Source organism: Gossypium hirsutum, chromosome A10 (assembly GCF_007990345.1).
Source record: "Gossypium hirsutum isolate 1008001.06 chromosome A10, Gossypium_hirsutum_v2.1, whole genome shotgun sequence".
Lineage (NCBI taxonomy): Eukaryota > Viridiplantae > Streptophyta > Magnoliopsida > Malvales > Malvaceae > Gossypium > Gossypium hirsutum.
In genome coordinates this window covers 3,793,312-3,804,753 of record NC_053433.1, presented here as the reverse complement: position 1 = coordinate 3,804,753, position 11,442 = coordinate 3,793,312, and the positions used below count along the sequence as shown (strand labels likewise).

At 31.2% G+C, this 11,442-nt stretch overlaps 1 protein-coding gene, 1 long non-coding RNA gene and 1 pseudogene across 2 annotated transcripts; 2 read left to right on the top strand and 1 right to left on the bottom strand.

The window, feature by feature from the left end:
• The first annotated feature begins 1,768 nt into the window (after positions 1–1,768).
• LOC107935881 (uncharacterized) lies at positions 1,769–2,709 on the top strand. Its single transcript, XM_016868510.2, has 2 exons — positions 1,769–2,045; positions 2,354–2,709. The coding sequence occupies exons 1-2, from the start codon at positions 1,784–1,786 to the stop codon at positions 2,506–2,508; spliced, it is 417 nt and encodes a 138-aa protein (XP_016723999.1). The 5' UTR covers positions 1,769–1,783; the 3' UTR covers positions 2,509–2,709.
• Positions 2,710–3,130: 421 nt separating this feature from the next.
• Positions 3,131–6,151, top strand: LOC107935895 (probable hexosyltransferase MUCI70; annotated as a pseudogene).
• Positions 6,152–9,333: 3,182 nt separating this feature from the next.
• On the bottom strand, positions 9,334–10,462 carry LOC107935888 (uncharacterized). The gene is made up of 2 exons (XR_001694298.2): positions 9,956–10,462; positions 9,334–9,537 (listed from the first exon to the last, which is right to left on the bottom strand). It is a non-coding gene; the product is annotated as an uncharacterized lncRNA (long non-coding RNA).
• Between the last annotated feature and the right edge of the window lie 980 nt (positions 10,463–11,442).

Sequence of the window (11,442 nt, the reverse complement as noted above, 5' to 3'; positions counted from 1 at the left end):
AATTGCCAAACATCGAGTATTACCTTCGTTTTAAAGAGTTTTTAGGAAACATGAATGAAATTCCAAAGGGACATTCGATTATTTTGAGCAAACGAGAAATTGCAACCCAGCACGTTAGGGCACGATTCCGCGAATTTCTAAATATCGAACATCGCCTTCGTTTTAAAGGATTTTTAGAAAACATGACTGATTATAAAATTAACTTAAATCGCATTAATTCGACTCGAAATAAGACGAAACAAGTCATAAAAATTTGGATTTTATAAAACCACATTTCGTAAACTAAGTGGAAAACAATGATATGGGATAATATATGTACGCATAAAAGTATGACAATGGAAGAATGAAGATAATGCAATTTATTTAGTCAACTAACAAGCACTTAAACAACTAAGTATAACTAACTTGAAAATATAATTCAATTTCGATCATGCATAGAGAATAATTAACATGACAATATAAAGCAATGAATAAATAATATGCAACGACAACATACATGTCATAATATAAAATGGTTACTACTAGATGTACAAAACAAAATGCAAACCAAAGAAGCAACATGGTATAAAACTATTTTAAAACAATGATAAGTACATGATACACACTATATGAATTGATGGATTGATAAATTAGAAAACATTTGTAAAGACAAGCTTAATATACACATGCAATCATTAAAAAATGTGTTATAGAATGAATATTTTTTTAAAAAATACATAATGTATAAAGTGTTAAAAATATTGGCTAAAATACACACAATAAAATAAAATTTAAATAACATATGTAGTATATAAAAAAATAGCAAGAATGCATGATAAAATATAATCCTAGGTAATATACACAATAGATTTACAGAACATATATACATAAATAACTTTAAAAACAATTATTTGTAAAAACATAGAAATACATACAAGGTTAAGTTAATTTTATAATAAATTATATAATAGCTTTAAGAATGTGCTTATATATATAAGAAAACTATATGTATAAAACGTATAGATTTAGAAATATATATCTAGATGAAATACAGTCATTAATAAATATATACACACTTATGATAATAATGATTTAAAAGACACATCATGTAGGATTATATAACAAAAATACAAGAATAAATTTAAAAGAAATCATGTACGTAAAATAGTATAAGGTTAATAATATGTACATATAAAATAAAATTAACTTTAATACAAAGTATACATATATATTAATATTTAAACAAAAAGTTATAAAAGGATATTAAAATAGCTTAACGCAAAAAAAAAGAAATTTAAAATGATGACTTTATAAAACAAAACAAAATTATGCATGTACAAATATATATATAGAAAATAAAAGAAATACGAAATATTAACATAAAAAAAAATCTTCAAAACAATTGTACAAATAAGTAATTAAGAATAAAAGTTATAAACTAAAAGGATTTAATTAAAATTAAATTAAAACAAGGGGAAAATTAGGAAATAAAAAAATAATGACGACAGGGACCAATATGCCATGCGTGCAAATGCAAAGGGACTAAAACTGGCAATATGCAAAGGCTCGGATCTAATTGCAAATAAGCGCAAATTACAGGACGAATTAAAAAAACAAAAGAAATACAAAATAGCTAATTGAGATGCAGCGCAAAAGAGGAGGGACCTCTGTTGAAAATATCCCATCAGCAACTAGACACGGGGATCTTGAGCGTGTGCGGGTCGGGTCATCGGGCTGTAGCCTTGAACGCAGTCGTTTTGAGGCCATTAATTTAGCCTAAAACGGTGACGTCTGAAGGGCCCTTATGGTCACCGAAATAAACCCTAAAAGGGTGTGCAGCCATTTTCAAAAAGCAAGAAAGAAAAAAAAAACTAGGGTGCCCCCAACCCTTCGCCGTTTAACAGCCCTTCGAAGGTCTGTTCTCCTGCCTCTCCTTTCGACTCATTCAAGAGTCAATCAAGGCTTCATCGGACCGAAAGACTCGTGTGTCCTGCTCACAAACCCCGAATCGCCACTTGGTTTCGATCGCGGCGAAACAAGTGAGGATTCGAAGGCATCAAACGCAGGTAAGTTTCGTTCCTTTTCTCTTGCTTTTTTTTGACCTTTTTTTGGTGTAAAATGATAAAGAAATCGATTGAAATAAGTAAAAAGAACAGAGGATTAAAAAGAAAAGGAAAATCACCTTCTCTGTTTTTCGATTGATTGCGATTGTCTCTGTGTTTGTAAATGTGCGTGTGTTCATAAAAAGGAACCCATTTACAATCGAAAATCCTAGTCTTTATAGCTGAATGTTCAAAAAATAAAATAAAAAAAAGAATACAATTTTTGTTCTTTATTTGTATTTGCTGCTGTGTTTGCCCCATTTGTTTGCAAGTACGGAGCATGCGTTGGCGCGAGTACGGGGCTGTGCTGGCGCGGGCGTGGTTGCTGGATGGTACGGAGTGTACGGTGCTGGAGGCTTGGCTGTGGCGCAAAGGAGAGAACCCTAGAGTTCTGCCTGTTCTAAAATTTTTGGGCTATTTGGGCTGATGTAATTTTGGGGTTTAATTTGGGGTTATTTGGGTTTTAGGGTCTTGAATTAATTTTGGGCTTTGGACTGTAAAAGGACATTTAATTAATTATTGGTTTTTTGTTTCTTTATTTTGTATTTTGGTTCTGACGTGGACCGGGCAAATTGGCCCGTTTACAATATTATTTTAATATTTAATAATTTTATACATTTTTTATTTATTGAAATTTTTTATATAGTCATCTTCATATTATTTTAATGTTTACATTAGAGTAGTATTATATATTTAGTATAAGTTTATTTTTTTAATGTGTTCTAAATTACATAATATACAAAAATAGTATAATATAAAGTATTATAAACTTAAAAATTGGTCAGGCCGGGCTGGGCTCGAGCCTTGAATGTTCAAGCCCAAGCCCGACTCATATTTTAAACGGGCTTAATTTTTTACTTAAGCCCATTTTTCGGGCATAATATTTTTACCCAAACCCTCCCAAATTTTGAACGAGTCTTCAAGCGTAGAAAAATAGCCCTACCCATGAACCGGACCAATAATCGAATCGATTAAGTCATTAATTCGTCATTCAACTACCTGATACTGGTTTTTAAATTAACTAGTTCAACTACCTGATACTGGTTTTTAAATTAACTAGTTCAATGTTGTTGTCCATATTGATATTTCGATTTATGATAAAATTTAGTTAAAACTTCTTGATGGATGTATCTGTATTATAAATAGCAAGTAAGGAGAATTTTTTAAGAAAATAGTTGAAAAAGCAAAAGAAGAAAGGATAAATGAAAGATGAGGGATGATGACAACATCAATATGGGAAAACGTTATAGAAGGAAGGCTCACACACACACTAAATGAAAACAAATAATAGTGAAGCGCTTTTATGGGGAAGGTAACGGCCACGAGAACTCCTCTGTTCTTCCAATCAAAACTTCTCTGTATTTCTGTTTTGTACCTCTTCACCACTCTCTTCCTTGCTTTTTACCGCTCCGTCTCCCCCACCACTTGCCTCTTCCGATCGTCCCCTTCCGACCCTATTCAATCCCCTCTCTTTTATTACCCTTCTTCCTATGGAGAACACAAGTATGCCATCACCACTCACCGCCATTCTTGTTCCTCCCCTGTTTTTTTCTCTGGTATTTCCTTTGATTTCTTTTTTGTTTAATGCTTCGGTTTTCATGATTTTTTTAGTGATTTTGGGCTAAAGGGTTTTTTTGTTTTGTGATCAGATTATGGAATGGTGGTGGGGGAGATCCATAATTTATGTAAGAATTCTTCAGCATTTTTGCCGGCTCTGAGGTATTTACATGGGAAAGCCGATACTTTTGGAGGAAATTTTGAAACCCAGAAGAGATTTTCTTACTTTAATTATTCCAATGATGAAATTAAAGTCCCTTGTGGATTTTTAAAGGAGTTTCCTGTTAGTGATTCTGGTTTGTTTCTTATTTTAATCTAAATTATTCTTGAAAATAATGCTATAATTATGATCTAACCATGTTCTGTTAATATCCATTGTTATGGTTGATTTCTCTTGTAACTTGTTTGTTTATGGTGTAAATTCAGATCGAATCGCCATGGAAAGCTGCAATGTAGTTGTTGTAGTATCTGCAATCTTCAACAATCATGACAAAATCCGGCAACCAGTAGGCCTCGGATCCCAAACCCTAGTCGACACATGTTTCTTCATGTTCATGGATGATATAACCCTTCAAGGACTCTACGAACATAAATTAATCCCACAAAACTCGCCCGATTATAAAGTCGGTGTTTGGAGAATCGTTAAAGTTTTCTCCGAGAAACTCTACGAAAATCCGGCAATGAACGGCGTGATACCAAAGTACTTAGTTCATAGACTTTTCCCAAACTCGAAATTCAGCATTTGGATCGACGCGAAGCTTCAACTAATGGTCGATCCGTTGCTGCTGATACATTCTCTCGTTGTATCGAAGGACGCGGATATGGCGATATCGAAGCATCCATACTATGTTCATACAATGGAAGAAGCGATGGCCACGGCACGGTGGAAGAAATGGTCGGATATCGATGGCTTGACACAGCAAATGGAGACTTACTGTAAAATGGATTGCTGCCATGGACTACAGATAAGCTACCTTACAGCACAGGTAAATAAATTCGCTTTATCTTTCTTTCAAACTAAATTTAATTATTTCTTGATGATTTGCTTTACGAAGAGACAAAATTTTGCTAATTAGATTCTCATCCTCACACTAAACTTAATTGGTCAATCTAGCTTTTTATTATACAAGCTGAGCTGTATGAACAAAGGAATAATTGTTTTATTAGGTTTGGTTTTAATAACCCACCAAATCCATTATTTTAATTTGTCCCAACCGAATGAAATGCATGAATTGTTATACAAGTGTGTTTTTTTTAATGTGCTTTAGGTTTCTGATCATTAGAAATGAACATTAATTAGCACTATGGTTCATTTTGACAATTTGGTACCTTCAAGATGCAAATCATGACTCCTTTGCGTAGCTGTGACGTTCCTTGTAACTCAATTCATAATCTTAGTGGCTTTAGCTGAGATAATACATGAATAACGTTATTATAACCTAAGAAAGATACATGTTATCATTAGCATTTCCCTTGAGCTTTTTCTTGGGGATTTTGGCTACAACTGAGGAAGGTGAATAACTATATATATATATGTCATAGTATCGTATGTTTTACGCTTACGGATAGAATTAATAGAAAACAGTTGACTTGAGGACTGAAGATACGCATTTAAAAAGTAGCACTAGAAATGATGAAATAGTAATAAATGGAGTTTTTATAGAATTTAACCAAAAAGGAAGTTGGGAAGGGTAGTTTCAACAACATATACTAACCTCTCTTCATATACTTATATGATTTTTAACATAAGTTCTAACTTGGCGACTAGCTACTACACATATAGGAATATGATAGAAAGCCCCAACAGGGTGGTCACACAAAAGGACAAGATACCCAACGGGGTGGTCACACAAAAAGAAAAGATACAAAAAAACGTCTTAATCAATCAAAATAAACATGTTACATGCTTCCTTATCAAATACCATTTCAGATATGAGAGATTTTCAATAGTGTTAATGTGTGTGGCTTTTTACATGCACACGTAAAACCCAGTCTTATTCATATATTATAACATAATATTTTTGTCTTAAATTTGATTGGTTTTGGGCTTGCAGATGTGCCAGATAGTGCATTAATATTGAGAAAACATGGATTGGGAAGCAACCTTTTCTCTTGCCTTTTGTTCAATGAGTTGGAAGGTTTTAACCCTAGGGACCAACTGGGTTTTGCATTTGTAAGGGACAACATGAACCCAAAGCTGAAGTTGAACATGTTTGAAGTGGAAGTGTTCGAGAAGATTGCTGTGGAATATAGGCACAACCTTAAAAAGACTGGGAACGTTAAAGCTGTTTCGAGTGGTGGGGGCGAATCTAAGAAGACCAAAAGGGAAAGAAGCCATGGGCATTTGGTTTTGACTGACAGTAGTTGTCAGAATTATCTTTTGAAAATGTGGGGTGAATCCCATAGTTGATTTTGTCTTCTTTTTAAGTATCAACACCATGTAGTACAGAAAATGTCAATCAACAGTTATTACAGAAATAGATATATATATAATTATTGCATTAAAACATTGGTTTACCGAAAATAATTTAGTCTGTTCTAGAAAGACGAAAAGAAAAAGCTAACCAACAAAGGAACAGTTCACAGGGAAAAGCTGACAAAAAGTACAGGTTGGCAGGGTATCGATTATCCTTTAATGTATGATATTTCGGCTGGGGCAGTTGTTTCTTTCATCCACCGAAGGCATTAAATTAAAGAGTAAATAATTTAGGTCAAAATTATTACTCTCATTTTAAATCCCATTCAAACAATTCAAATTACATTTTTAAACTATTAAATTATTAAATTTATTAAATAATATATAAATAATTTTAAAATTAAAATTTAAAATAAAACAAAAAAGTGAATGATAAAGTTTTTGTATAAGTTTTGAAAATTTTAAAAATCAAAATTTTTACATCATCTAATTTTATAATATTTATTTTTTTAACTTTTCATTTTAAATTATGCCATAAAGTTTGACATATCATTTAACGATTATATTAATGATTTTCATAATAAAATGACATTATCAATATAACCTTGATAGGTTAGAGATATAATTAGGATGTTTTAAAATTTGAGGACCAATTTAGAATGAAGGCCACAGTTTGGGGATGTATGGTGCAATTAACTCAAATAATTTTTATACACTTTTTAATGGTTAAATTTTTCTATTAGTCCTTATACATTGTGAAAGTAGTGGATTTAGTCCATGTACTTTGATTTGATCAATTTTAGTCCTTGTACTTTTTGAATTGGTAAACTTTTGTCCCATGCTTTTCAAAAATTGAAATTTTAGTCCTAACCCAAACAGTAACAAATAAATAAATTTGTTTGGTTAAATTTAATTACTACTCTTGTACTATGCATATAGTTGTAGATTTACTACATGTTCTACAATTAGATCATTCTAAGTCCCTATAATTTTCGAATTTTAAAGTTTCAACCTTGATGTAAAATGACAGGTACAAATCCATTAACTGTATTTTAAGTAAATATGAAAATCACAAGGTGACATGACATGATATTACACATATGATAGTATGTTTTTTCGTATCAAATTATGGAAATAACAAAAATTACCTGAATGAATTTAATAGTTATTGTTTGGTGAGAATTGTAATTTTAAAATTTAAAAAGTATAGGAACTAAAAATGACCACATTAAAATATAGGGACTAAATCTACAACTTTCACAAAATATAAGGACCAATATCAAAATTTAACTTTTTTAATTGTTATACATAAATATTTATTAGATTGAATTATATTGTTAAACATCTTTTAAGTCCCATCTATCACATCCCCCATTTCTTATAGCCAGCCTATACATCGCAGGGTATCATGGTGTGAGCCCACCAAAAGGTCCCCTATACCCTGTACATGCCCTTGAAAGGCCACAAAAATAGAGAATCTTCTTACACTTCTTCTATCTTCTTCTCCCAGAGGAGAGCAGCTTCTCCCTTTCTTCCACCATACTTCTAACACCATTTGGTCTTATGGCTCTCTTCCAAACTATTGGTGCAATGAGTTTGGACTAACTCTGATCTCTAAAAATTAGTCATGGCTCCTCCCAATGAACGCACCCCAAAATTGAGATCACTCCTGGATTTACGGTGAGTTTTAGATTTGAACTAGGTCAATTTCTTTTACTCATTCATCTAAAATTGGCATCAAATAATTCATTCCAAGGTATTATATATTGGCATTTTTGGCAAGACCATTGGCCGTAGCTTCAATGGCCAACAATTCATCCCATAGGAAGCCTTTCATCAATTTCTCAATAGGGATGGCTAGCTCCATCTTGCAAGCTAAATATTAGCTACCAAAAAGAAAAAAAACCTCTAAAAAATGCCAGCTCTGACCTAAATACTAGTTCCCTCATGCTGAGTTACTTACAAAAAAAAGTATCTCAAATATGAGAGTTCCATGTGCGAACTAAATATTAGCTCCAACTTGCGAATTCATGTTGTTGTGATTAAGCTTTTGGAACGTCAATTAAAATAATAAATTTTGTAAACATTAAAGATTAAATTTCTTAAACTTTTTAGATTGAGGATTAAATAGATAAAATATACAAATATTGGAGTGTTAAACTTGTTACTATAATAATAAGAAAGCCTAAATAGATAATAACAACTAAGGGAGCGTCATTAAAATATTTAATTTTGAAAAGTTGAATGATTGTAATAGTTAAGTGACGATAATAAAACCAAGTGTATAGTTTAGTTAATATTTTTGTAGTTTATTTTTCGGGGTAAACTACTTATTGTAGTTGGTCACCCAACTTTTAGAGCGCTTTCATTTTTGTCTCTCAAAATAAAATCTATGCAATTTCATCACTCAACTTTTAAGGCGCTTTAATTTTAGCCATTCAATCATTGTATTAAACTAAAATCATGCATCAAAAATTGTCAAATTGTACTTGTTTATCACATTGCTGAAAATTCTAACATTTTCAATATTAAAAATTTAAATTTCAAAACATAAAAATCAATTAAATAAATTATTGAAAATTTTTTATCCCTTGATAATGTTAATCGATTTTTTACTTTAAAATATTGAAATTAATTAAATTAATCTCCTAAATTTTAAAATTTTATTTTATGTTTCCCTATTATTTTTAATGAAATCAACTCGATAACTCACATTTAATAATTTTCTGTAAAACTTAAATTTATTTTGATTAATTTAATTAATTGCTTATTCTTCGTTTGGGTAAAGAAATGATGAAAAAATTTTAAATTTTGTTTGACATGGAAGATAAAATTAATTATAAGGATTTTGCTTTGCTTTTAGCTTAGTATGAAAGATTTAAGATCATATAATGAAAAGAAATTTGGGTTCTATATACAATTATTAAAGATGATTTATTTGAGTTTATTTTAATTTGGAAACATAAAATAAAATTTTAATATTCAAAAGGTGACTAAATTAATTAATTTTAATATTATAGTAACAAATTGGTTGATACTATCATACAAAAATTTTAATAACTTATTTAATTGATTTTGAAGTTCTAAAATTTAAAATTTTAATATTGAAAAAAAATTAGAATTTTCGGTGAGGTAAACAAGTACAATTTGACAAATTTAAATAATTATTTTAGTTTCTACTTTTTTATTTTAATCTTTAATTTTTTTTACCCTGATCAATATTAAAAAAAAAAGATATTTTTTGAGTGACCAAAATAAAAGTGTGAACATGATGTGACATGTACTAATTAACTGATGTTAGAGATTTACTGGTTGGATGGCTAAAATAAAAGTGTACCGGTCCAAATTTGACCGGGCCTAAATCAGCCCAATATACCAAAGCCCAAAACTAACCCCAAAGACCACCAGCAGAAAAAAAAGAAGCAGCAAACCCTAGAGCCACTTGCCTCCACTTGCACTGCCTCCGTCCCATCATACCATCACCTGCAAAACAAACAGAGAGCAAAAAGCACGCAAAAGAGAAGCAAAACAGAGCAGAAGCAGCAGGCAATAGCAGCGATCAAAAAAATATTTCTTTTGTAATCGGCTATAAAGTCGAAAAGGAAATCGAACGAAATGGGGGCCGATTGTATTTGAGAAGGGGAATTTTGGGGATACAAAAAAATTGTATTTACACACAAACACCAGCAATCAAAGAAGAAATAATACAAAAAGGTTGTATCAAACGATTTTTGGCAGAAATCCGAAGAAAGAAAAGAAGTTCAAAAGGTTTTTGCTCTTATTTTTTGGGTTTGGAATTTTCGGTTTTTCTATTTGTTTTTACTCTATTTATTTTACAAAACACGTTTTAAATAAAAAAAAGGGGCTTGAAATAAATAAAAGAGGAGGGGAAGGAGCTCACCTGGAAAGCCGTCTGTTGTTGCCATGACCGCCGTCAACGGTGGAGGAGGGCAGGACCGACAGTGGCACTAGAAAGGGTTTGAAACCCTGGTAGAGAGAAGAAAGTTCCTGAAACTTTCTTAAAGTCGGCTGAAAATGAAGCAATAGAAGAAATTTTAGGGGTTTTTGTGAAGAAGCAAACGACGTCGTTTGATGTGTGGGTTCAGGGGCTCAAAACGACGCCGTTTTGGCCCCTGACCCGTGTGACCCGACCCGAGTATAGGGAGATTCGCGTGTTTTAGACCACATAGTCTATTTACGCGCTAAGCCCCTCCACGTTTTTAAATGTTTTTTAATCCATTCTTTTATTTTTTAATTTATCCCTTTAATCTTGATTCTACCCCATTTTGGTCCACCCGATAGCCACGCGTACATGTACAAGAAGGGATATTGTCCCATTCAGTCCTTACCTTTCGATGTGCTTTGTTTTGGGCCTGGTTTTTTTATTATTTTCGATTTGTGCCCTAAATTTTCTGTTTTAAATTCAATTAAATCCCTTTCTTAATTATTCTGCTGTTTTACTATTATCTTAGTTATCATTATTATTATTTTTCATATATACTTATATTATTATTATTGCTATTATTATTATTATTAATATTATTCGATTTATTATTATCGTTATTATTTTATTATTACTATTATTTCTATTATTATGACTATTATTTTATTTCTTTTTGAGTCTATTTACTTACTATATTTAAATTTTATTAGCATCTCATTACTATCTGTAGCGAGTCGCCAGCTGTAGCGACGTAAAAAAAATTTTAGTTTTGCTTGGTCGCTAATTGTGGCGATTTATTAAACATTTGAAAACCAACTTTTGATTTTATTAGCAAAGGGAGTCGTCACCGATCCTTTTTTATAGGTGTGATCGGACACCTAATAAAATTATTTTAAAACAAAAAGAAGGCCAAATTTAGGTCTACGTGAAAGTTTAGAGAAAAATTGGGGTTCGGGAGTCAGTTACGCGCGAGGAAGGTATTAGCACCCTCGCGACGCCCAAAATTGGTATCTCATAAAGATTTGTTGACTTGATTTTCAAAAATACGAGTTCAATATAATATTTAATCGTGATCCGATTGAAAAATGAGAATTTTTAGTTTTCGGTTTTTTTTTTAGAAAGGGTGTCCCGTTTTTTAACACAAGCCGACGAATTTCACCCAACATAGCGATGAAATCGATGGCTTAATATTAAATCGGTACATTGCCTTATTTTTGAAATAAATTAAAACATTAGAAAAAATATTCCTAAAGTGAGAAATTAAAAATAGATAAAAGACGCAAAAAAATAATATCATTAATAGAAAATATTAACATGGAATACTAGAATATTAGAATAACAATAATAATGATATTTACAAAATAAAAACAAATCATGTACTAATAATAAAATAGGAAAAATGATATATTTAGTAATAATAATATAAAATAATAATATGTACGTAA

What these genes read in the sequence shown, in the direction of transcription:
- LOC107935881 (XM_016868510.2), top strand. Translation starts at nt 1,784, where the DNA reads ATGGTCACCGAAATAAACCCTAAAAGGGTGTGCAGCCATTTTCAAAAA. An exon ending in TTCGAAGGCATCAAACGCAG is followed by an intron (nt 2,046 to 2,353) that starts GTAAGTTTCGTT and finishes TTTGTTTGCAAG; the next exon opens with TACGGAGCATGCGTTGGCGC.